The 25,359-nt window shown below is 50.7% G+C and overlaps 1 protein-coding gene across 6 annotated transcripts in view; it reads right to left on the reverse strand.

Annotated features, from left to right (window-relative positions):
• The window catches only part of NPHP4 (nephrocystin 4), a 112,643-nt gene that overhangs the window by 45,690 nt on the left and 41,594 nt on the right, over positions 1 to 25,359 (reverse strand). For 5 of the 6 annotated variants that reach the window (XM_053576564.1, XM_053576563.1, XM_053576565.1 and 2 more), the window contains 7 exons: positions 24,124 to 24,306; positions 16,797 to 16,935; positions 6,139 to 6,200; positions 2,930 to 3,037; positions 1,185 to 1,336; positions 843 to 1,034; positions 261 to 448 (listed from right to left, as the gene is read on the reverse strand). In XM_053576564.1, the coding sequence (XP_053432539.1) occupies positions 261 to 448; positions 843 to 1,034; positions 1,185 to 1,336; positions 2,930 to 3,037; positions 6,139 to 6,200; positions 16,797 to 16,935; positions 24,124 to 24,306 (1,024 nt within the window). The remainder of the gene's footprint in view (positions 1 to 260; positions 449 to 842; positions 1,035 to 1,184; positions 1,337 to 2,929; positions 3,038 to 6,138; positions 6,201 to 16,796; positions 16,936 to 24,123; positions 24,307 to 25,359) is intronic. The other variant, XM_053576566.1, reaches the window with a different exon arrangement.

A 25,359-nucleotide genomic window follows, 5' to 3' on the forward strand; every position in this document is an offset into this window, starting at 1 on the left:
GTTTTTCAAAAAAGGATCCTTAGTTTTCTAGATATACAGAGAAAATGTTTACAGATAATACTGCAAAGGTCTAGGATTTGCTGCAGAATAACCCTGGTTTCTGGCAGGAAACTAGGATTCAGACCACATGCATGGAGCATCAGTTCTTCATACCAGTCTCTCAAATACTGTGTACGTCTCCAACCTTTGAACAATAAAATTCACAATTCACGCACATGCTCAGTACAGGGTGTCCCCTGGCCATGTGTGTTAGCACTCACCGGTGTCAAAGGAGCCATCTTTGTCAGTGGGGACGAGGATATGGGACAGGGAGCCAGAGCTGGTGTCCCGAGGCCCGCCCAGCTGCACCAGCCGCAGCCGTGGTGTTGTCACGGGGGGAAAGCGGTAGAACTGGAAGGTGAGATACACAGTCTTTGGCCGCGCCGTCCCTCGGGGGTCCTGGGCCACTCTGAATCCAACAACAGCTCTGAATTAATCAAGTCCTCACAACAGGAACCCAGGGTTTCCAATACACACATGTGGGGGACAGTCCAAACCTCACAGGCACCCATGTGAATGGCTTTGCTTTGGCTTAAGTGACATTAATACCAACGAACTGGGCTATACACTGTCCACATTTTAATTAAGGACCACGGAAGACAGGTTTTGCAGCATTTAAAATGGCTTTGGGTGGGTCCTAGCCAGAATAAAATAAAAGCAGATGGCACTCCTTAATCTAGTAAGGCCTGAGACAGAGCTCGACCAGGGCAGAACTAAGTGAACGATTCTCTTCAACACAGAAAATGTGAGAGAATGTGATAAAGTAGCACAAAGTAGCACAGATAGAACACTCGAGAATTTACCTACTAAAGGCCAGAAACTGGAGCACTATTTCATTGCCTTGTAGACGGTCTGATTCCTCCTTTTGAGGGTTAAAGGTCACGGGATCTGCAGGACTCACAGCTTCCACAGGTTGCTTGCTGGCGTCCAGAATCTCAGGGAAACCAGAAGACTGCAGGAGCGCCATGGAGGCTCTTGAGAGCTGACTTCCCAAACTGGAAGAGAAAGGCCCCTCAGCACCACCCGCTCCCAGAGATGGCGGGGCCTGCCAGGGCACCTCTCTGTGGAAAGTCTGCTGCTGGGGGTCACATAGCTGTACACGCACAGCACGTGCCTGGGCTGACCCCTCCCAGTCCACACCTCACCTCCGGGTCTGGGCGCCCACCACAATAGGGGCGTGCAGAGGTGTGAAAGGCAGCTCCTGTAACTGCTCAGCCACAGATGTTTCCAGGACCACAGGAGTCTGGCTCAGGTCTGCTTCCAGGTGAGACACCCCGCCCTCCAAGGAAAATTCCTGCTGCACAAAACGAGGGTCTCCAGGTGAGACCAACCGGGATCCCAGCCCGTTACAACCAGCAGTGCTCACATCTAAGGGGACTCATCGATGAACTGCTTTTGCAGGTAAGAATACAGGAGGCTCAGTTACATTTTAATGTCAGGTAAACAAGGGATAATTTCAGCATAAATAGGTTCCATGCAATATTTGGGACATATTTATGTTAAAACATGACTTGTTTATCTGACATTCAAGTGTTGGGCGTCCTACACTTGGTGTGCAACCTGACGTGTGAGTCTCCAGGCTGTGAGGAAGGAACCACCAGCTTTATGAGCAGCTCAGAACCATAGGGGTATGGCTGATGTGAGATGGAAAATCACTATCAAAACGTATTTATAGAACAGAAAGACGAAACTTCCTAACACTCAGAGATAAAGGGTGTGTCTGGACACAGTGCAGTCACTCACTTTACTCCACCGTCCACTCCCCCCCGCAGCAGAACACACACGTCTCAGGACGACCTTGTCTGGGACTCGGGACCACGCTCTCTCAGCCCCGATGCCCCAGCTTTCTGTTCCAGTTTAAAGGGACATCACATGACTGAAGGTTACCCCTGCACCACGTCTCAGGTACCAGTGATGAAAAGGCCGGCCAGCTCTTCACAAACACAGGAGCCCCAGATATGTTTTAGAATAAGGCACGACAGATCTATGGTGCTGTGAGTGTTTTCAATAGGTAGGGCCAGGCATGGTGGCTCAGGCCTGTAATCCCAGAACTTTGGGAGGCTGAGGCAGAAGGATCACTTGAGGAGTTCAAGACCAGGCTGGGCAACTAAGAGAGATCTTGTCTCTATAAAAACTCTAAAAATTAGCCAGGCATGGTGATACACACCTATAATCTCAGCTACTTGGGAGACTGAGGGGGAGGATCATGTGCACTCAGGAGTTCAAGGTTACAGTGAGTTATGACTGTACACCCTGCACTCCAGCCAGGGCAACGCAGTGAGATTCTGACTCAAATTTCTTTTATTAAAAAAAAAATTTTAATAAAAAAGAAAAAAAAGAAACTATTTTTCTACAACCCATTTCCAGTTAAGAATGAAGATGCAGTTTCCAGGGAGACGGCTAGCTTTTGAGACAAAACTCCTCATGAACTCCCCAAGGTCAGTGAAAACACAGGCCTATTTTAGCCATCAGCTCAACCTGCATCCAGGATGGTGGCCCCGGCTCAGCCTCCTTCAGCTGCTACTGGCAGGGCGTGAGGCTGGAGGCTTATCTTGGGCCCTCTTTACAGGTCTGCCTTTTAGGCCTTTTAGGTACACAGGCTCATGGTGGCTGAACTTGGTTTTTTTAGGTAGACCAAAATCTCTGTAGCAAGAGAACCCACAGGCCATTGTCTTCCCTGGTCTCCAAGACAGAAGGACAGCAATTACCTGAGGCCTGATAGTCAGCAGCTCCTTGCCCCACTGCACCGCCCACATCACAGGGAGCCCACTAAGGACACCAACACCCAGCTGAACAAATACGCTTGAAAAATCAAAGACTTCCACAGAAGTCAGGTGTTGCTGAGCCATTCCAGGTGGAAAGAGAGACAGGAGATGGGCGGCGTACTTACCACCTGAGCTAGGGGGTGCGGAGAGCCTTTTGGCGATTGGGAGGCGGGTCTGACTGGGCGGCTCTGAGCCAGAGACAGTGGGGAAGCTGCCAGCTGGGAAAGTGACAGCTGGAAGGGAAAGAACTCAGTGAGACATCAGCCCAGGAAGACCCCCAACATGCTGGCCACAGGGGAGGGACGTCCTGGTCAGTAGCCACTGTGGCAGCAAGAACCACTTCTGAGTTTCCTTCAGTGGGGAGAGGTGATTCTGTGATCTCTCCCAGATCACATTATTTGAATAAAAATACTACCAGTAAGGCAGAGTAGGAAGGGAGCACCCAGGTTTAGGAGCCTCGTGTGGTGACAGCGTGATGAGCCCAGAATTACCTCTCAAGTACTCCTCCCAAAATTGTCTTGCTGGAGTCCAATCCAGCCATCATACCTAACTTCAGTTTACATGATAGAGAAGAACGAACAGGGGAAATGGCACCACAAGGAGCCAGCAGGCAAATCCAGAGCTGGTCCAGTATTTTACTCAAAAAGAAAAAAGAAGAAGCGGAAGGGAGTTATGGGATTCTTTTTTTTTTTTTTTTTAGAGACTCTGTCTCACTTTACTGTCCTCGGTAGAGTGCCATGACGTCACAGGACTCACAGCAACCTCCAGCTCTTGGGCTTCCGCGATTCTCCTGCCTCAGCCTTCCGAGCAGCTGGGACTACAGGCACCCACCACAATGCCCAGCTATTTTTTGGTTGCTGTTCAGCTGGGGCCATGTTTGAACCCGCCACCCTCGGTATATGGGGCCGGCGCCCTACTCACTGAGCCACAGGCGCCGCCCAGTTGTGGGATTCTTTTTTTTTTTTTTGTAGAGACAGAGTCTCACTGTACCGCCCTCAGGTAGAGCACCGTGGCGTCACACGGCTCACAGCAACCTCTAATTCTTGGGCTTACGCGATTCTCTTGCCTCAGCCTCCCGAGCAGCTGGGACTACAGGTGCCTGCCACAACGCCCGGCTATTTTTTTGTTGCAGTTTGGCCAGGGCTGGGTTTGAACCCGCCACCCTCGGCATATGGGGCCGGCGCCTTACCAACTGAGCCACAGGCGCCACAGTGATCAAACCCACTATGAACAGATCGGATCTTGTTTGAACCTGCCAACAAAACAGTTACAAAATATCTTTGGGAACAAAGGGGTTGAATGTGTTGGGAGAATCCAACATTAAGAAATGATTAGTGGGCGGTGCCTGTGGCTCAGCGGGTAGGGCGCCGGTCCCATATGCGGAGGTGGCAGGTTCATACCCAGCCCCGGCCAAAAAAAAAAAAAACCACAAAAAAAAAAAAAAAGAAATGATTAGTTGTGTTAATGCAGAGAAACACTCTTGCTTTTCTAAGATTACAGAATTAGTTAAGGGATGAAACACATCTGTAAATTAGTCACTCTGAAATATTTAACACAAATGCACTAAGAACACATATGGCAAAATGTTCCGATTTCCTGAATCTTTGAAATTTTTCTTAATAAAAATGTGAAAAGTCTAAAACATAAAAAGCAAGCCCAAAGAAAAACAAGTAGAAAGGCAGGAAGATCCTCGACTATGGGGACGGGACGGCCTTTGGCTCCAGCCGCCTGTGTGCCCATCAAATCCACCTCCCTGGGAGGCAGTGACCATGCCCGGCCAGTGCAGGCTCTGCAGACAGACAGCTGGGGACGGAAACTGACTCCTCCACCCATCACTGTGTGACCTCGGGCAGGTAAGCTAACCTCTCTCTGCCTGTTTCCTCACCTGTAAAATAGGGATAATGACAGGACCTAATTGCAGGACTACTGAGAGGACATGTGACGAGGGCTTGGCCTGGAACCTGGCACACCGTGAGCCTTCTACAAACGCTACAAACACTTGCTCGACGCCAATCCAGCCATCACACCTGACTTCAGTTTATATGGACACAGAAGGCTGCTATAAAGGGCTGATGTGGAAGGATGGGGGCCCACAGTCCTGAGGACACACTTCAAACCTGGACTTGCTTCCCAATGCACATGGCCACCTGGGACAGTCGCTTGCAGCAATGAGAGACGGCCCACAGGAAGCACTGGACAGAGAAGGACGCAGTGCAGGAAGAGGTGCTGGGGGGTGGGTGGGGGCGCTGGAGTCACGGATGGAGGTGCTGGCATCATAGATGGGGGTATTGAGGGGTGGATGGGGGTGCTGGAGTCACAGATGGGGGATTCTGAGGGATGGATGGGGTGCTGACATCACAGATGAGGGTGTTAGAGTCACGGATTGGGGTTCTGAGAGGTGGATGGAGGAGCGAGAGTCCCAGGGGCCCTGGCAGCATCTTCAGAGAGAGAAGATCTTGTCTCGGTCCCACAAGGCATCATGAAATCTCAGGGTAAAGTGGTAACTGACAAGGACACCAGCCTGGCCAGCAGGGCAGCCTCTGGGTAAATGAACACTCACTCATGATCCAGTTTCCAAGCTGTGTGTTACACATTAAAGCTGCCTCCTGGAGACAGCCTTGGATACTGAATTATTGAACGTTTCTAGAAAGTCAATTTCCAGGTTGATGTTGGCAGACAGAGCCATCAGGAGGAACAAGCCCACTCTGACCTTGCTCACGATCACACAGCTAGAGCCAGATGGGGCCACAGGTGAGCAGCTCAGGATTCCAGACGGTGGCCAAGCAGAGCATGCCAGCCGGAGGCAAGCCAGCGTCTTTCTCAGGAAATTCTAGCTCCACAGAGATTATTCACTATCTGACACGTGACTGTCAATGTGCTGTGTCTTTCAGCAGTAGCCCTCCCTCCACCAGCACCAGCGACCGACCCAGGGGCCCAGCTGTGCCTGGCAACAGGTTGCTCTGGTGCTGGTGGCAGACGTCCTCTCCTGGCAGAATCTGAGAGAGCAAAGGGGTGAAGACCACACCTTGAGGCCTCTCAGGAAAAAGCAAAGGGTATTCAGTCCTGAAAGAGCCTCAACTATCAGAAAAAATTGCCAGGGAGGTGTTGAAACACACCCTAGACAGCAACCTGAGGGCCATCAGCCATGGCAGACAGCTGCCTCACAGCTGGCACTGAGTCAGGGGGCAGGGACAGGCTGAACTAACAGGCCCAGCCACACAGAAGCAAAGAGAACATCTGTCCTTAAAGATGTAAACAGTACTTTCCGGCACCCAGAACTTTCAAGCACTGTACTTTAGAATTACAAAGTAGGCCCTACTCGGCCTGGACTTACCCCTGGTCCCACAGGTGAGTCCTGGGTGACAGCAAGGCCCTGGGGTGCTGATGCTGGCGGGCCTGGGAGGAAACACAGGGGGGTTGATGGGGGCCCATAGGCCTGTGCAGGGCCTGGGGACCCCAAACACCAGTGCAGTCAGGTCTCAACAGGTTTTCCCACTTGGTCTCCAGCTGAGTTCAGTCAGTTCACGCCAGAGCGTGACAGCAGCCAGGGAGCAACCCCAGCACTCTGCCGTCTGTGCAACCCTTGGCGTGTGTGAGTGAGACAAGCATCGGCTTCTCCCAGTCACTGGTGGGTGGGACCTAAGCTACACCTGCTGGCAAGGGCCTGCAGCTTTCCCTCCCCACTCTGCTCCACCCACTGCTTCTGGGTCCCACAGCCTCACTAGCCCCAGGGCTTAATGGGATGGAGATTTTTCTCTTAAGGGCTTCTCAGTCTCTTCACCAGCTCACACTGCCCTGGAAGAGCTGGGATCTGCTGTTTGCCTGGTCTAGCAGCATCCTAGCTCGGCCTGGCTTGCTGTTTTGTTGAATAAGAACCTCTCCTGAGCAGAAGCTGCTGGCCAGGCCCACAGCGCAGGAATGCTGCTAACTCAGCCTGTCCCCCGAGCCCTGCCTCTTCTAGGTGCAGGGGTGGCAGGACGGGGAGGCCCACCAGAAAGAGATGCAGCCAGCCTTTCATGTGAGCCCCCAGAACAAGGGGCTGACAACAGCCTCTGTCAACAGCCTTCATGACAGCCAATTGAGCTGACCCGTCCCACAGGTGCCACCCATACTGGCACAATGGCCCAAAGAGGAACAGCGGGCTTTTTCTGAGCTCCCCTTTGCTCCCCCCCGGCCACATGGGCACCCTGAGGCCCAGCAATCCCTGGGCTCCCAGGTCCCCCCAAACCTACCAGACTTAACACCTCTGTACCTGAGGCACCAACAGTCTTATGGTCATCCCCGCTCTGCCACCTGCCCCCACACTCCACAACACACCCTCCAGTCAATAGCAGAGGCTCCCCGGCCAGGCCCACACCATGCTGGTGGCCTTCTTCACACACCCGGAGGCCAGGGCATGTTGGCACAGGGTATAAGCCCTGGGCACTCTCTGTGAGGTGACCTGCCTGGCTTCCCTGAGCCCATGACCTCAACTCCAACCCCATGTCCACACCCTGCTGGGCTCAATACAGTCCCTTCACGGCAGCAGGACTCTGTCCATGGCAGTAGACTCCAACCCCTGTTGGACTTACAAGGAAACCTGGACCTCCTGAGAAACTGGGCCTCCCCACATGGCCCTGTCTGTCTTCTGTCATCCTCTTGTGGCCAGCCACCAGGCTGTCCCATGTGCTTGGCCCCAGCGGCCTGCCCTTGGCTCTCCCTCCCTCCACTGTGGCCTCTGCTGCCAAAGTCCCTCTATGGCCACATCTGCCACCATGTCAAGCAAATGAGTCTCTTTAGGAATCCCAAGTCCTCACAGCACAGGGCACAGGGCAAGCACTCAACACCTACCAGACAAATGAGCAACCAGACATCTCCGATTTCGGGCACCATACCCCCTAGATAGAGAATGCCCAACCACTTCCTATTCTAATTTGAATTGCAACCAAACAAAAATAACAACAACCAAAAAAGGCTGTCTACCAAGAAGGAACTAAATCTCCAAAGCACTCCCCAACCTCCATGCTGCTGGACCCCCAAGCCAACACTGCCCAACCCCTCCCAGCTGCTCCCAGAATCCACCTGGCCAGAGGCTGCAGGTTCTTCCGGGAGGCCCCACTGAGGGCTGCAGGTGGGGCAGGAGGGGTTACAGCGAAGGCAGCAGGAACCAGGCAGAGGGATGACCCAGCCAGCCGGCTGAGGACACAGGGCACAGTCCAGCCTCTCCTGGGCAGCACCCACTCACCCACCCAGTTACTGTGGGTCCAGGAAACTCTGAAGCACTCTTGTAGGAGGAGCTTGCAGTTCTAGAAATGAACTTACACTGTCCTTCAGAGAGAGTTTGCAAATCATCCAGCAAGTTCTTCCCTGGGAAAAATAATCTCACTACAAGCAAAACACAGATGAGAATTCTGCCATCCTCAGGCCAGCGTGGGGGCTCACACCTGTAATCCCAGCACTCTGAGAGGCCGAGGAGGGAGGACTGCCTGACGCCAAGAGTTCGAGACCATCCTGAGCAAGACTGAGACCAGACCTCACCTCTACAAACAGAAAAATTAGCCAAGTGTGGTGGCAGGCACCTGTCATCTCAGGCAGCCCAGAGGCTGAGGCAGAAAGACCGTCACTTGAGCCTAGGAGTTTGAGGCTGCAGTGAGCTACAATAACCTACTTTGAGACTGTTTCAAAAAACAAAAAAATAGGAAACCACGTGCTTCCCCCAGGTTCCATGAGCATCCCCTGCAGACAGCGGCAGAGCTCCCGCAGCAGCCCCTGCCCACCCTCCTCAAAAGTCGCCAAACGGATGGAACAGGAGAATGGAGGTGGAATTTTACTTGGTTCCACCCTAAATGGAAACTGCACGGGCTGGTTTTGGTAATAAGGAAAAATTGCAGAAAAATGGCTCCATTCCCGCCAGCTAGGAGAAAGCTGGCACCCGGAGCAGGCCCTGCCCACGCCCTCCAGGCCGTCAGACCATCAGAGCACAGGAGACTTCTCATGCACACTTGACTCTCCCTGAAGTCTCCAACTTGGGTATCACATGGTTACGTTTTATCAGGTAGCTCTTCATATCATAACTTATTATGGAATTTTACCTTCCACAAGAGTAAAACACCTAAAATAGTCTTTGGCAGCCATTTAAGATGATGCTTGCTAGCGAGCCCAGGGCTGAGAGGGTCCAGATCCATATATCCCAGTGGAGCACACGGACAGAAAATGCACCCAAACCACAGAATGCCTCGTTCCCAATCTTCCAGTTTGGAGGTCTGATGCCGTACTCACTGGTTGGGATGCTTCTCAACCTTGGCTGGCCGTGTCCCCACACAGTGCCCACTGACCCTCCAGGAGTCTCCTGCAGCAGTCTGATAGGGAAGCCCAACTCCTGCGAGGAGCACGCCCTGGCTGAGAAGTCGCGGCACCAGCAAAGCTGAACCACCAGTCCACACACACCTGTGCACAAGGACTCCATGAGAACTCCGCAGCACAGAGGGGACGCCCGCACCAGGCCATCTGAGGCAGTGCTGCTAAGAACAGCAGGACTTCAGAGACTTTTGCTCCTGGAAATGCAAACACTTAAATAAAGCCTGGCCGGTCCTAGGGAGGCACGTAAGCAACTGGAGGGAGGAGGTCACTGGTGTGTGCTGACCTGGGAAGGCAGCCAAGTTGGGGAGTGAGAGCAACAAGTTAACTACTCATTCGCAGGGTGTGATCCCCTGACAAGATGGAGCCAGGAGGCCATGAAGGAGGGGCCCTCACGCATCTGTGCCTACGAGGGAACCACACAAGGGACTCCTCAAAACTGCGAGCTTCCAGATGAGCGCCCTGCACCAGCACACATGCCTAACAGTGGCTGGCTTCACCAAACCAAGGTCAACTTCTGCAACAAACTGCTGTAAGTGATGGCCTTTGTTTCAGAGCAGGTCAGGTGGAGTTCTGCTTTTGTCTTTAGAAAAAAAAAAAATTTTTTTTTTTGAGACAGTCTCACTATGTCACCCTCAGTAGACTGCCATGGCGTCACAGCTGACAGCAACCTCAAATTCTCGGGTTTAAGCAATTCTCTTGCCTCAGCCTCCCAAGTAGCTGGGACTACAGGCACCCACCACAACACCGGGCTATTTTGGTTGTTGTTGTCATTGTTTGGCAGGCCCGGGCAGGGTTCGAACCCACCAGCCTGAGTGTATGTGGCTGGCGCCCTAACCACTAAGCTACAGGCACCGCCCTTGTCTTTAGAAATTTCCCCTCCGCCCCAACCACCTTGTACGAGTTGACGTCATACAGCACGCGTATCCCTGACTGCAATCCCTGCTATCCCAAATGAACTCTTTGCTTTGGCGAGTCTGTTTCTGTGGCTTAGTTTAGGCTGACAATGTGAAAGAGAAAGAAAAGAAAGAGGGAGGGGGGGGAGGGAGGGAGGAGAGGGGATGCTGGCCAATTCACTGAAACCCATGGAACAGTATAAAATGTGAAGAAGCTGTTAATTGAACCTTTTATAGACGTTGGTCTCCCTAACCATGTATTCATTCATACCTTATCTGTCTAATTTAAAATCATTTAATTTTTAGTTCAATGGTCATACGAGGTAAGATGCCTCTGGTTGAACTAGTAACACCGGTCAGCATGGAACTGAAAAACAAGCTCTCCCGGCAAGCGGCTGTCCAGCTGTCACCTCCAGCTGCTTCTCCCCAAATACGAGCCCCCTGCTCACACCCCCATGGGCAGGAGGCTGGGCTCCTTTGCTGGGAGGTAGAATCTGCCTCTGGCCAAGCCACCAACAAACCTAATTTCAGGTAAATAACCCAGACTTTAAAAAGAAGAGTACAGAAACTCAGAGACAAGCTTCTCCATGGCCACTGTGAACAGCTCGGGGGTCGGCAGGGCCCTGGGACATGGTGTTGCCAGCATACCCTCAGCAGCATGGTCCAAACTCAGGAGAGAGAAAGGTCTGCACCAGTGGTTCCCCTGACACCAGGGCAAACTGCGACCCAGAAACGTTCGACACTGACCGCCTAAGACAAGGAACAACTGGGGTTTCCCACGCAGCAGGCTCCACCACGTGTGCAGACTCGCCGCTCCTCCCAGGCCAGCTCCACACACCGAGGTCGTCAGCAGGTCTCGCTGCCTCCTCCGCCCTGTCAGCCGCCCAGCCCTCCACCTGATCCCAGTGCAGGCCTCAGCAGCAAGGCCAGCCTGCACCCTGACCCCAAGCCTGGCAGCCACAGGTCCCACCTGGTCCCGACCTGTGGGAGCACAGACGCAGAAAGGGGGCATGCTCCTCCTCCAGCCACATTCCTCCCCTAGCACCCTCAGTGAGGCCAAGGGCAAAAGCCAGACAGACAACATCGCATGTGGTCACCAGGCGTGAACTCCCTGGAACCCACCCAAGCCTCCTTTCTTCACCCCCAGGGAGACCACCATGCACAGTAGGTAGAGAATGGAGGCAAATGTAACTCAGAAAAAATATATATATATAACTCAGAATGGCGACAACATCAAAACACAGCAGAGAGGGTGGCGCCTGTGGCTCAGTGAGTAGGGCCCCGGCCCCACATACCGAGGGTGACGGGTTCAAACCCAGCCTCCGCCAAACTGCAACAAAAATATAGCCGGGCGTTGTGGTGGGCGCCTGTAGTCCCAGCTGCTCGGGAGGCTGAGGCAGGAGAATGGCGGAAGTCCAAGAGCTGGAGGTTGCTGTGAGTCCTGTGACGTCACGGCACTCTACCGAGGGCAGTAAAGTGAGACTCTGTCTCTACAAAAAAAACAAACAAACAACAACAAAAAAAAACCACACAGCAGCGAGAAGGAAGGAGCCCTCCGGCCAAGGGATGAGGGCACCGGGCTTCACCTCGGCCACAACGCCAGGTGGGGACAGGCATGGGACTGGGACATGGGCAGCTGCCCCACCAGCCCCCCTTTCACTTCCGGGTCACTTCCCCCATCAGGCTGAAAGTCCTGTCGAGGTGAGGGGGACCTCGGGGTAGGGAGCAGGGTGGTAGCATCTGTCTCCCGACCCAGTTCTCACTGAGCGGCCACTTGTCCCCTCTCCCCGTGTACTTTTAGTATGCGTGTTACGCTGCCATAAAAAAGTAAAAATAGGAAGGAGAAAGGAAGGACAGCGTTTTACCACCTTTACTTTCTGTGCCATAGGCTCATTTATCTGACAAATACCTTGTCAAACACCGGCTCTGTGCCACAGAAAGGTACAGGGTAAGTAAACAGCTGCACAGAAGAGGGGCAGCCAGACCTCCTACCGCACTGGAGACAGCAGAGGCCCCTCGACACACAAGGAGACACACTAGTAGCCAACAGCGTCCTTTCTAGAAAGGCAGAGGGGTCCCCGAGCAACCTCCTTTGCAGCCCATCACCCCAGTAGGAGACAACCATGCGCAGGGGGCAGCACAGAGCCCCCCAGCCCAGCCCAGAGTGCCAGCTGCCATCCTGGGCTACACTGCCACGCCCAGGGAAGGGGAGTCGGCGGGCAGCTCACCAAGGAGGACGAGCAGAGGAAAGTGTTCAGCTTGCAGAAACAACTGCCGTGCTGGGAGACTGCTGGGGCCGAAGGCAGGGAAGGGTCAGGCTTGGGCCTTGGAGGTAGAGTGTGGCCATAGTGCAGAGAGGGCTAAACAGACGGTCCTGAAAGGGGGAGAAGGGGAGCTTTCACCTTTAGAGATGCAGGGACTGGGGTTTCAGGGAGGACTGCAGGAAGGAGCTTCCCAGCCCCAGACAGGAAAAACGGGATGGGCTGGTATTTGATGGTACCCTGAACACTAAGAATTCATTAGGCAGACCCATCTGAAAGGCTTTTATTCCTATTTATGGGTAAAAAGTTTCTCTTCCTAAGACTTTCATCACAGGAATGGGAAAATGAGCAAAATCTAAGAAAGGACAAAGGAACACCTCAGTGACGGTGGGTGTGGGCCTCGGTGCTGCATGAATTCCAACCTCAGCAGCCCAGGAGCAGGGCTGCCCTGTCACGGTCAGGCAGGCCCAAGCAGCAGGGCAGGTCCGGATCGGGCACAGCCTTCCAGGGGTCACCCCTTTGTCCAAGCCTTACCCAGACCCACCCCCTGGTCAACAGCCACAAGCACCTTCACGGCCTGCACGCTCGCTTGTGCTCCCTGCGGTAAGAGGTGACCTGAGACTCTCCCCGGCTGCCGCAGCCCTTAATGAATCACCCCTGTGCGTGGCAAGGAGAGAATGTTCCAGACATTCAGCTCAGCAGGCACAATCACAGCAAGAATCTAACTCCACGCTTACATGTTTGCAATGACCCCTTCTACAAGGCAAACAAACCAAAATTCTGACACCACTGGAACGTTCAAAACCAAAATACTGGTCAGGAAAATTCACAGGCGCAGTCGGTGGGGCGTGGGCGCCCCCTGGTGGCTAATTCATGCTCCTGCAGGGCAGGTGCGGAACGCACCTCCCTCTGCTCCCTTGCAACTTCAGAGAAATAGAAAGGATTATTCATGACAGAGAGCCCAAGTACCTCACTTAAAGTGATAGCCACATATCATTAAGATTTCCAAAGGAACCATATACGTGGTAAAATACTGAAGTATGAAAAGTTTCCATCATAACTTAAACACTAGTGGATATTTAAGTCTCTTATATTGGGTCTTGGGAGGCAATGTCTTCAAATGCTTGGAACCCAGGCTGAAAGCAATCATATTAAAGTGACGTGAATGCAGCCATAAATCCAAATTAAATAAGCCAAATGAAATCAGGTTCCAAGCATGTAGATTTTCTGGTCCCCAAACAGTAACTGAAAAATAGATTATGCTGCTATAGCACATTTGCACAACCATTCAATTTCTGATCCTTCCAGGAACCAAAGTAGACCCCTCTCTGCTGAGGGTATAACAGTAAATCTTTTGGTAAAGAACTAAGAAGTACGTGCACCGACTAGCTCTGCATCTCCAGAAGTCACACTGCTGCTGGTGTGACTACACATAGGAAGAGGTCCCAGCAACACCCCAGCTGTTATGCAGAAAGATGCATGCTGCAGTGGATCACAGGAAAAATTACCAGCCCCAAAACAAGCTGCCTGTGCGGGATCCCTTCTTGGGGAGCCCTCCCCTGAATGGAGTGGCATTCACTCGAGCACAAGCACATCTGGCCTCCTACAGTCGCTCTTCCCGGGCCAGCATGCTGCCCAGAGGTCTGGATGGCTCGTGGAGGACAGGCTGCTTCTCACTCATCTGTGTCCCTTTCACATAGTTGGAAGCATGACAGGGACTTCCATGTCTACTTATTCACAATGCAGGAAAAGCAGTCAAAGCCGGAACTCAACCCCACAGTCAGAGCAGCAGAATACCAGGGAAAGATCAGGACTCAGGACCAGGGACCAGGCCCCTTAATCCATGGGGCAACCAACATCTGCCAGTTTCACCTATCCTGAAATCATTCTCTCTTCTGATGCTTTTTCTCTGGGGAATCATCCTCCCAGCCCTCACCCACACAGTCAGAGAGAGGCCCACCCCCACCCCAAGAGAGGGTATGTCCCTACCCACCCCATCAGCCATTTGGGGTGAAAGCGAGTGACCAAGGGGGTCCCAGCTCAGGGCTCCTGGAGCGGCTGAGTGAGGCAAGTGCTTCCTACTGGGATTCCTGAGCCCAAGGATGACCCCAGAGCTCCTGGGTCACCACAGGGAGCGGCTACCTGGAAGGAGGCCAACACGGAAGGACGAGAGCTTTAAAGGGGAGGGCACGGGACAGACAGGCAGATGGCGTCCTCATGGCCTCACCTGAGAACCACCATCAAGCCACGTTTCACATCCACTCTGCCTCGGAGCGTTTCTGTCCCACGAGCCAACACTCCCCTCCTGTGTGCAGTTGGCCTTCTATCCTTCCCATTAACTTTTCACTCCACAAACAGGACTCTGCCGGGCGACATAAAGATGAGTGGCACAGTCCCACTCGCGAGCTGCTCCTAGGACAGTCTTAGCATGGCACAGATCTCTGCAGCAGTATCAGTGCCTCTGTCCCCAAGGGGAGGAGCAGGCACATGGCTGCTTCCAGCCGGTGAGGTTGCAGACGTGACGGTGCCACTCCGAGCCAGGTCCTCCAGATCTTCTGGAGGCCTCCCTCCCTCACTTGCCAATGCCGCCCAGCAGCATTTAAGACAGCAACTGCCACCTGGGACCAGGGTGAGCAGAGCTGCCACCAACCCCAACAGACGTGCCGCAGGGTGAGAAGTGAGCCTTCTCATTTTAAACCAGTGCGATTAGGGGAGTGTCTGTTAGTGCAGCCAACTGACCTCATGCTCCTAGAACAGCAGGGGGAGGGAGCGTTGACAACATACAACTATGGAAAATAAATAGTTTAATGTTTTTGAATGAAGTGCCCTGTGCCTTGAATGCAGCCAACTTTCGCTGATAAAACTGGAAATGGAAATGTATTCTAAAATGTCTGACAGAAAATACATGCCTGTCGCCCACCACTGCCAAGGGCTCCAGCAGGACCTGGAGTCCGAGCACCACGGCATCATTTTTTTTTTTTGCAGTTTTTGGCCGGGGCTGGGTTTGAACCCGCCACCTCCAGCATATGGGGCCGGTGCCCTACTGTGCCTCTGAGCCACAGGCACCCGCCCCACCACGGCATCATTAATGCACACACTTGTGATACACAAGAACCCTGCGAGTGATCTGGTGAGCACAAAGTTCAAACACCAAAAGAACAAAGCAATTAAAATCACCGAGTATACTGCCTGCCTGAAAAGAAGAAAATACTTAAAGTTGTAGTTTTGTCCCAAAGAAATCAGCTAAGTTTTAGTACCTGAATATTCTTAAATCCTGAAAGACCATGAAAATTAAGGTCAGGATGTCAAGTTCTAAGCCAGAGAAATAAGTGTGCCTATCCCAATAATTGTAAAATTAAATTCAGCAAGACCAGGTTCCATAAATCTCAGCTCTTTCAGAAAATCACCCCCAAGTCACAGAATCCCGACACTCGCCACCACAGGGTTACACATTTGTTCATCCCCTACCTTCCTCTGTGGAACTGTACGCAGAGGTCCTGGGACTTGCTTTCAGTAGGTGAGATCTCCAAACACCCAGAGCCAAGGCTCAATACTCATTTGGGGCAGACTTCTTAAAGACTCCCTTTTCCCTTCCACAGATAGAATTCTCAATCTGGACATGGGTCTAAACCAAAAGGCTCTAAGGATGGCTCGGCACCTGTAGCTCAGTGAGTAGGGCACGCACTGGCCATATACACTGAGGCTGGTGGGTTCGAGCCCGGCCCAGGCCTGCTAAACAACGACAACCCACAACCAAAAAAAATAGCCGGGCGTTGTGGTGGGCGCCTGTAGTCCCAGCTACTTGGGAGGCTAAGGCAAGAGTTTGAGGTTGCTGTGAGCTGTGACGTCACAGCACTCTACCAAGGGCGACACAGTGAGACTGTCTCCAAAAAAAAAAGGCTCTGAGGCAGGGGACTGGCCACAGCAGAAGATACCCAGCCAACCACACACCAAACAGCCAGCCAGCAATGGCTCTTCACCACCTCTGCTCAGGTGGGCTTGGCACCACACACAAGGCCAGGGCTTTCTAGGGCTGCTGGTCACCCTTGCTGCCCGCAGCCAGTTATGACTCCCTTTGTCAAAGCCACACACTGAGGTCACAGATTCACAACTCTCAGACTGTACTTCGCGGTGAGAAGACAGTCAGCTATGTTGCCGGTGCAGAACAGAGCCGCCGTCCATTGCTTCCAGCACATCTTGAATTCTTGGGCCCCAGGTTTGCAAGGCACCGTATGACATGCCCTTTCAGGCGTCAGGGACAGAACAAGCCACAGGTGCTCAGCAGGGATCTGGGAGTAACTGTACCGAGCCCTGGCTGGAGCACAGTGGCCCTGTCCAGTTCTACCCTCTGTACTAGGCACAGCTAACCAACCCCAGGGGAGGTGAACTGCGCAGTTACTTGTAAATATGAGGATTATCGTCCTAGACAAAGCATTTTCATCGGGAACAGATGGAAGTGATGCCGTGTGCTTAGAGATCAGCTCTCTGGAAACACTTACTTGAAGGAGACCTGGGTGGTTTCCGGGCTGGTTGTCCCTGGGCCTCAGGGCTGCTGACGTGCTCTGTGGGTGTGTCCAGGTGCTCCTCCGAGCCCAGCGAGAACTGGAAATGGACAGTTCCCGACTCCACCTGCTTCACCTACAACATACCACAACAGGAGCCATGACAGCCTCTCCCTCCCCGGCACTCAGAGTGATTCAAGCAGGAACGATGCCTCAGCCTTAAAACAAGGTCTCTGTGAAACAAAGATGTCTGAAGCCACCTGTTCTTAGATTAGAATCAAGCAGTTTTCAGAGCAGAAAACAACCGGCTGTGGCACTAAAACCCCAGGAGACCATCTTGTGGAGAGACCCCCACCCAAGTGAAAGTCACAGCACCTCTCAAGTTGTGTGTGTGTTGTGTTTTCTGGTTAACTTACGCAAAGCTGGGTTTATCACAGCATATGGTTCTGTACATTTTAACACCTGTTTAGATCCACATACCACTGGTAATTAGGAAACAGAGCCACTCTGCTCCCCACAGCACTCCCCTCAGTTCTTAAAGAAAATTACTCCCAAGTCACAGAATCCCGACACTCCTCACCACAGGACGATACGTTTGTTCATTCCTACCTTTCTACGTGGAACCAGCACCTAGGGTCTCTGCGGTGTCCCAGCACCGCAGTCTGGCCCTTCGTGTGAACGTAACATAGGTAGAATCACGTGCTATGCACAAACGGTGGACTCATCCGGGCTGCGGCACGCACAGCAATGCTCCCTTCCTTCCGTTACCAAGCAGCACAAACGCACGCAGGTACCCCGGCTCCTTCATCCACTCACCCATTTAAAACCCTGGGTTGTTTGCAGGGTGGGAGATTATAAATAGAGCTGCTGCAGACACCACTTCCTAGTGTAAGTTATCATTTCCCAAGAGCAGGGCTGCTGGGTCACGTGACATTTAATTCTATAAGGCGCTTCCAAACTATGATTCACTTCCAGACCTTCTCCTCCCTCGACCAACAGCGACCTCTACCGACGCCCTCAGTGTCCTGTGAGTTTCTAAATGTATCATGTGATTCTTCCGACTTTATTCTATTCGAAAACTGTTTTGACTCTTCTAATTCCTTTGCCTTTTCATATAAAATTTTAGAATCAACTATACCTAAAAAAAAACAAAATCCTGCTGGGATTTTGATTGAAACTGCATAAAATCTATAGAAGGCTTTTTGGGAGAACTGGCCCCTTCGTTGTCTTTTGTCTTCCACTCACAAAGATGCTGGGTCCTCCGGTTATTTAGGGCTCTCCGACTAGAAGAGACCACAGTGATATCCAGCAAAGGCAAAGTTTGATGGTTTGCAGATCCTATACATAGTTTGTGAGAGCGGTTTCATCCAGGGGAAGGCTTTGTAAATAATACTTTTTTGTTTTCCTTTCTAGTTCTACCCCATTATATTTAAAGTATAGTCCTTATAGAAAATACATAGTTGGTCTGTATTTTACATTAAGCCTGACGATCTCTATCGTTAAAACTGATGCAACAGCAGCAAGGGGTTGCATTTTATTGCCAAAAATGCTGACAGTCATCGAAGCCTTCAGCGAGTTGTCATCTTTTTGCTGGCAGAAAGGTGTGGCATAACCCTGATGGCTGCTGAAGGTCAGGACGCAACAGTCACATAAGCAAGACAACTATGAAGTCTGAACATCAGCTGACGCTTCCTCCCACCTGAGTTGTCTCTGTAGCACGTAATACTGTGTGATAGCATTTTACCCACAGGAGAACTTCTTTCAAAATTAAGACTCATTCCTCTCAACCCCACCACTGCTTACTCACTAACGTTTATGTAATATTCTGAATCTTCATTCATCAGAAGCAACTCCTCAACCATGCAAGTTCCATCACGAGATGGCAGCCGTTCAGTCACATCTCAGGCTCCACTTCTAATTCTAGTTCTTTTGCTATTTTCACCACATCTGCGGTTACTTCCTTCACTGAAGTCTCGAGCCTCTTCCAGGATGATAGGAATCAGCTTCTTCCGGATTCCTGCCAAGGGTGCCACTTTGACCTCCTCCCATGAATCGCAAATGTCCTTAATGGCTGTGAAAGCCTTTCCAGAGGTTGTCGATTGACATTGCCCAGATCCATCAGAGAAACCACTATTTATGGCAGTGACCACCTTTAAAAACGCATTAAATAGGGAAATCTGGAAGTTGAAATTCCCCCTTGGTCCATGGGAAGGGGGGTGGGAAGGGATGTGTGTTAGCAGGCGTGAAAACACACGCACGTTTTCATCAGAGCTCTGGGGTAACCAATGAGCAGTATTATTTTGAAAGGAATCTTTTTTTCTCAGTGGTAGGTCTCAACAGTGGGCTTTAAAAATTCAGTAAAGCACACTGTAAACAGATGTGTAGTCACCAGGCTTTGCTGTTCCATATGTGAAAACACAGGCAGAGTGTTTTAGCACAAGTCTTGAGAGCCACAGACACTCTGAAATAGTCAAAGAGCACTGGCTTCAACTTGAACTCACCAGATGCATTAGGCCCTAACAAGAGAGTCAATCTGACCTTTGAAGCTTTGCAGCCAGGCATTGACTTCTGCTCTCCAGCTGTGAAAGTCCCAGATGGCACCTTCTTCTAACAGAAGACTGCTTGTCTACACTGGAACTCTGTTGCGTAACATGGTCACCTTCATCAGAGACCTCCGCCAGGTCTCCTGAATATCTCGTTCAGCTTCCTAATCGGCTCACTACTGCACTGTGTGCTTTTATGTTATAGAAAACAGCTTCTTTAGTTAAACCTCATGAACCAACCTCTGCTAGCTTCAAACTTCTCTGTAGCTTCCTCACCCCTCTCAGCCTTCATAGAATTGCAGAGAGTTAGGGCCTTGCTCTGCATTAGGCTTTGGTTTAAGGAATGTTGTGGCTGTTTCGATCTTTTATCCAGACCACTAAACCTCTCTCTGTATCAGCAGTAAGGCTGTTCCACTTTCTTCCGTGTTCACTGGAAAGCACTTTTAATATCTTTCAAGAACTTTTCCTTCGATTTCACAGGTTGGCTAACTGGTCAGCATGCCTTGGCTTTCAACATGCCTTCCTCACCAAATTTAATCATTTCTAGCTTTTGATTTAAAGTGAGGGACGTGTGACTGTTCCTTTCACTTGAACACTTAGAGGCCACTGTAGGTTAACTGGCTATTAGGGGAACGGGAGACTGAAGCAGAGAGAGAGAGGCAGGCAGCGGCCGACCGGCAGAGCAATCTCAGAAGACACAACACTGACTGCGTCACCGCCTTACATGGGCAGAGCTCCTGCGCCCAAACCAATTATAACAGTAACATCAAAAGTCACTGATCACAGGTCACCAAAACAGATATAAGAATAATGAAAAGTTTTGAGTTTGGCAGGAACTGCCAAAATGTGACACAGGGTCGCGAATGAGCACGTGCTGCTGAGAAACCGGTGCCCAGTTTGTTGATTCGGGGCTGCCACAAACCTTCCATTTCATAAAACACACTCCCTGTGTACAGCACGAAGCAAAGAGCAATCAAACAAGGCCTGCCTGGACCTGTCCCTTCCCGGCTTTTGCCTGTTTCCCCTTTCCTGCCTTCTTTTGAATTGTTTCATTTTATCTAGAGTTTTAAATTACGTCTTTGCATCTTATTTTAGTAGTCCTAGACTACTCTTAGGACTTAAAATATAAACCCCTAACTTCTCACGGTCTACTCAGAATCAGCATCTCATTACTTCACGTGAAATGTGGAAACCTATCCCCAGCCCACCCCCCGGTCCTGTCACCTGCCTGGTAGAGCCGTCCCATCTAGACATCACAAACCACAAGAATCTCATCAGACACTCTGAGCATTTTTGCTTCAACCATTCAACATATTCTGAAGAACATAAGAAGAGAGGATATTCTATTATGTTTATAATTTACGCTGTTCTTTCTTCATTCCTGATGTTCCCAGTTTCTATCTGGTCTCATTTCTCTTCTGTCTGAATAAATTCTTTTAGGAATTCTTTTAGAAAATATCTACGGGCGATGAATTCTCTTAATTTTAGTTTGTCTGAGGATGTCTTTATTCCAAACCTTGCTCCTATGTGATTTTTTGCTGGATCTAGAATTCTTGGTCCCAGAGTCTTTCTGTATGCTGTTTTAAAATGTTCCATTTTCCTTCTGGCCTCCACAGTTTCTCATGAAGAATCTACAATCATTTGAATTACTGCTTCTCTGTAAGAAATAATGCACCATTTTTTTGTAGCTGTTTTCAAGATTTTTTTTCTTTACTTTTGGTTTTCGGCCATTTGCTTATGATATGTCTGGGTGTGAATTTCTTTGCATTTATCTCTAGAGTTTACGGAACTGAACAGACAGGTTAATATCTTCTGCCAAATTGGGGGAGTTTGATGTTTTTTTCTGCACCATACTGTGTCTTCCACCGGGACTCTGCTGACCCGGGCATCAGCCTTCGGTACAGCCCTACGGTACAAAGCTTTGTCCACTGCCTGCCAATCATTTTTCTTTCTGTTGTTTGGGGTGAATCTCTACTGATTTGTCTTCAAGTTCACTGACTCTTTCATCATATTTATTCTGCTTTTAAGCTGTCTAGTAATTTTTTATTTTGGTTATTTTATTTTTCAGTTCTAAATTTTTCATTTGATGCTTTTTTTTAACTTCCGTCTCCTTACTGAGACATTCCAGAGTGCTTATTCTTATTTAACTGCAGCATTTTACAGTGGCTGCTTTAAATTCTTTGTTTGATAATTCCAATACATATGTCATCTCTATGTCAGTGTTTTTCCTAAACAAGTTGAGATTGTCCAGGTTCTTTGTGTGACAACTACTTTTAGATTGTATCGTGGACATTGTGAGCACTCATTTAAATCCTCCCAAGACTGTTATTTCTGTCCAGGCGGGAATCGACACAGCTGGGTCAGGACCCGGCTCCTGAGCAGCCTCCGGTGAGCTGTGGTGGATGGGCACCACCCCGAAGCTGTGCGGGGTGCTGCCCCCAGGGGGCGGTCTGGGACAGGGCCATCTAGTCTCTCGCATGGTCAGCACTCCGGAGTCTTCAGCTCACCATTCAGAGTCAGCCTTCAGCCCAGGGATCTGTTAACAATGCCACAGTGCCACTTCCAAGCCCCTCCCTCGGTGATTTCTCTAGTCCCTCCCAGTTCCCTGGAGATCCCTTCTCAATCCTCCAACCATGTTGCACGCTTCCGCCAACTGTACCTGAATCCCAGGCCAGGTGGTGGTGGACAGGGCATTTTAAAGAGGGGCAGGAGTGTTCAAAAGAGCTAGAGTTCTCATTCATCACTAGGGGACATCAGTGTATAATGGCTAAAATGGATAAACCAGGAAACAAGTGGATGCATAGTATTTTCAAAACAAACGTCATAAGTCACAAGGGTTCACAGAGTTAAAAGTGGCTGCCTTTGGAGACCACAAAATTTTTGTTAAAAGAGAGTATTAGTTCCTCAAGGGAAAAAGACAGAAGTTAGAAAAGAAATACAATTGTTACATACTACTTTATTTTACAGTAAATAACAGTGAAATAGTCACAACAACATAAATCATAAAATCTAGCCAAATCTTATGAGATTTTTATAGTATTCATATTTTTCTTTAATTGACAACTGCCATTTCTACTCACCTATCAGTCCACGGGCTCAGGGCTCAGGGCCATCTGTCTCCAGCAAGTGAATATAGGTGCTCATTGCAAATTTGCTGAATGACTGACTGAATGGGATAAATGGCAGGGATTAGGCTTGCCTGGGCCTCCAACCAGCCAGCCCCGGTGGGTCCAGCACCGTCAGGCAGGAGAAGCAGCATCACAGAGCCTTCCAAGGGGCAGGAGAACGAGCCAGGTCAGGGCAGGGCCAGCCCCTTGTTCAGTCCACTCCGTCTCTTGGAGGAGTGACCCTCAACCAGCAGCGCTTTTGCCCTGGGAATCCTGCGCCAATGCCTGTCGGTATTTTGAGCTATCACAACTGGAGGTGCTACTGACGCCTCGTGAACTGGTCTAGGGATGCTGCTGGACATCCCCCAGGGCACAGGATAGACGCCACACCAAGAATTGTCTAGTCCAAAATGTCAACAGTGCTAAGGTTCAAAAATTCTCATTTAGAAGTGTTCCAGGTAGAAAAAGGCAACATTTGATACACTGGTGTCTTGAGGCAGGCAGTCCTTCAAAACTCTCATGCCCCGGTACGGTTTGCACTCTTAAAAAGTGAAGGCAGGGCAGTGGCAGGATAAGCCTGACAGCAAGTAGGGCAAATGCTAGATGGAGTGGGACTGGGTGACAGCGGCGAGGAGAGTGGCAGGGCCTCGAGGTCTCTAATGCGAGCTTTCTAATAAAGGCTCAAATGAGACCACTTGGGGGTGCAGCGAAACCCAGCCCATAATGAGAGACACTCTTTATATAAGAAAAGCTGCACCATCAGCTGTTCCCTCACTCAGGTCCCCACAGCATTATCCACACCATAAATAACAGCACCGAACATGATTATTTGTCACAAGAGTCAGCACACCGTAACACACTGAAATAACAGGCACAGTCCTTTTACCTTAGAAAAACGAGGCAGCTGAGGACTTAGAGGCTCCATTTGCACTGTTGAACTGGGTGTGTTTCAGGAACATGAGCAGAAGCAGCCAGCTCGTCCCCAGCAGAACCCACCCCAGACACAGGCACGGGAGAGCTTCACACCACATCTGTGGTGCCTGGTCACTACCAGAAATTCCCCCAGGGCCACCAGGGGGCCGGGGAAGCCAGGGAACGAGCCCCCTCCACACACCAAAGCCTTCCCTACTTTTGTTTGCTTTCTGTATTGGGGTCAAAGATGTTTTATTTCAGAATGGCTTTTTAAACACCTGAAAATCTCTACCAGGGACCTACCCCTCCATACACAGCCGAGGTCCAGCAGGAGTTAGTGACAAGTCACATAGACAAGGTGGGGCTGGAAGCCAGACCACCCAGCTCCACCCAGAGCACTCGGGCCGCTAGAAAACCTTCTGCCAAAGACCGGCCGAGGCCGTCCTCAGGGCACCAACAACAGCACAGAAGTGGGTCTCATGGCAACACGTACAGACACCAGTCACAGGCCACCGAGTCTCCTCGGGATGAATGCCTGCACAGAGACGCTGTGAGACCATAACACAGCCAGCCTTGGTGCGTTCACACAGGACCAGGCACGTCTCAGAGATCATAGTCATCTTTTTAAGGGCGTATCCGTGACATGAAAAAGTTCTGTTCTATAACATCTGTAAACACATCGTCAACTCCCACTTTTGAAAATGAATGAGCTTGCTAGAAGTTCACCAGAGAATTACACATAAAAGATGCTTAATGATTTACCTCTTCGGAGCTCATGATGGCTGAGGGTACCTTATAGACCAGACAGTGCGAGGGGTTGGGCTGGACCCCACCCTCAAGAGGCAAGGTCACCCTCCCAGAACTGGCTTCCGGCAAGGGGTTCCAAACAGCCCAGCGAACCACGAACATACACGCCACGTTGGACAGAGAGGTGACCGAGGCTGCCTGGATTAAAACAAAGCACACAGGTGCATGAGCCATCCTGAAAGTCACCTGGATGGGAAGTCAACAGTATTCACAGGGCAAGTTTAACCAGAGCTCAGTGGAAACAGGGACAGGGACAGGCAGCGTCAGCTCTATTTTACAAAAGTAGAAACCGAGGCAGAAGGAGGTCATGGCATCCACAGGGCAAACAAACAGGGTACAGACCGCCTGCCGCTGTGGACCCTCCACCTCACCATGACCCCTGCCTACCCACCCGACTCCTTTTTCTGGCTCAAGGCAATAATAGCTTCCACCTTAAAGATCAATACCGTTTTTATGACCTCCTTGTTTCCGTGGGGCTCTTCCTGGAGGTTTGTGATCACTCTGTCCCTTGCCAACACCTATTCAAATCCACCAGGAAAACACCAGGAAGGGCACTCTGAACCCATGGATGAGACTTTGTGAATAACAAAGACGTGCACGCACGTCTGACTGGGGAGCCGGGCACACCCGCCCAGGGAGGTTCAAGATGGCTGTATCTCAGCTTAAGTTTCTGGCAATGAGCACGTGAGCGTGGCCATGAAGCAGACTCCGAGGACATCTGCACCCCCCCCATCTCTGCACCTTGCTCAGACTCTGACTCGGACAGACTCAGTGTGTGCACTGGAGAGGTCAGCTCACTGCTGCCAGGAGACTAAAACTCAGACCGGCAGTGACAACTCACCTCCTATTATCTCAGGGCTATGACCCTTCCTAAATCCCTGGGAGACCTGAGCACCACGGAAGACGCCCTCAGCCTTTTTGTAGGTTTTAACTTACTTCTTAAAAAATACAGCCACACACACACCCTTATCCACACTTTTGCTCTCCAGAGTTTCAGTTACCCAAGGTCAACGTTGATCTGAAAACATTAAATGGAAAATTCCAGAAACAAACTATTCATAAGTTTTATTTTATTTTTATTTTAACTTTCTAAAGAAGGGATCTTGCTTTGTCACTAAGGCTAAAGTACAGTGGCCCAATCCTGGCTCACTGCCGCCTCAAACTCCTGGACTCAAGAGATCCTCCAGCCTC

The sequence above is a fragment of the Nycticebus coucang genome, chromosome 22, assembly GCF_027406575.1.
Source record: "Nycticebus coucang isolate mNycCou1 chromosome 22, mNycCou1.pri, whole genome shotgun sequence".
Lineage (NCBI taxonomy): Eukaryota > Metazoa > Chordata > Mammalia > Primates > Lorisidae > Nycticebus > Nycticebus coucang.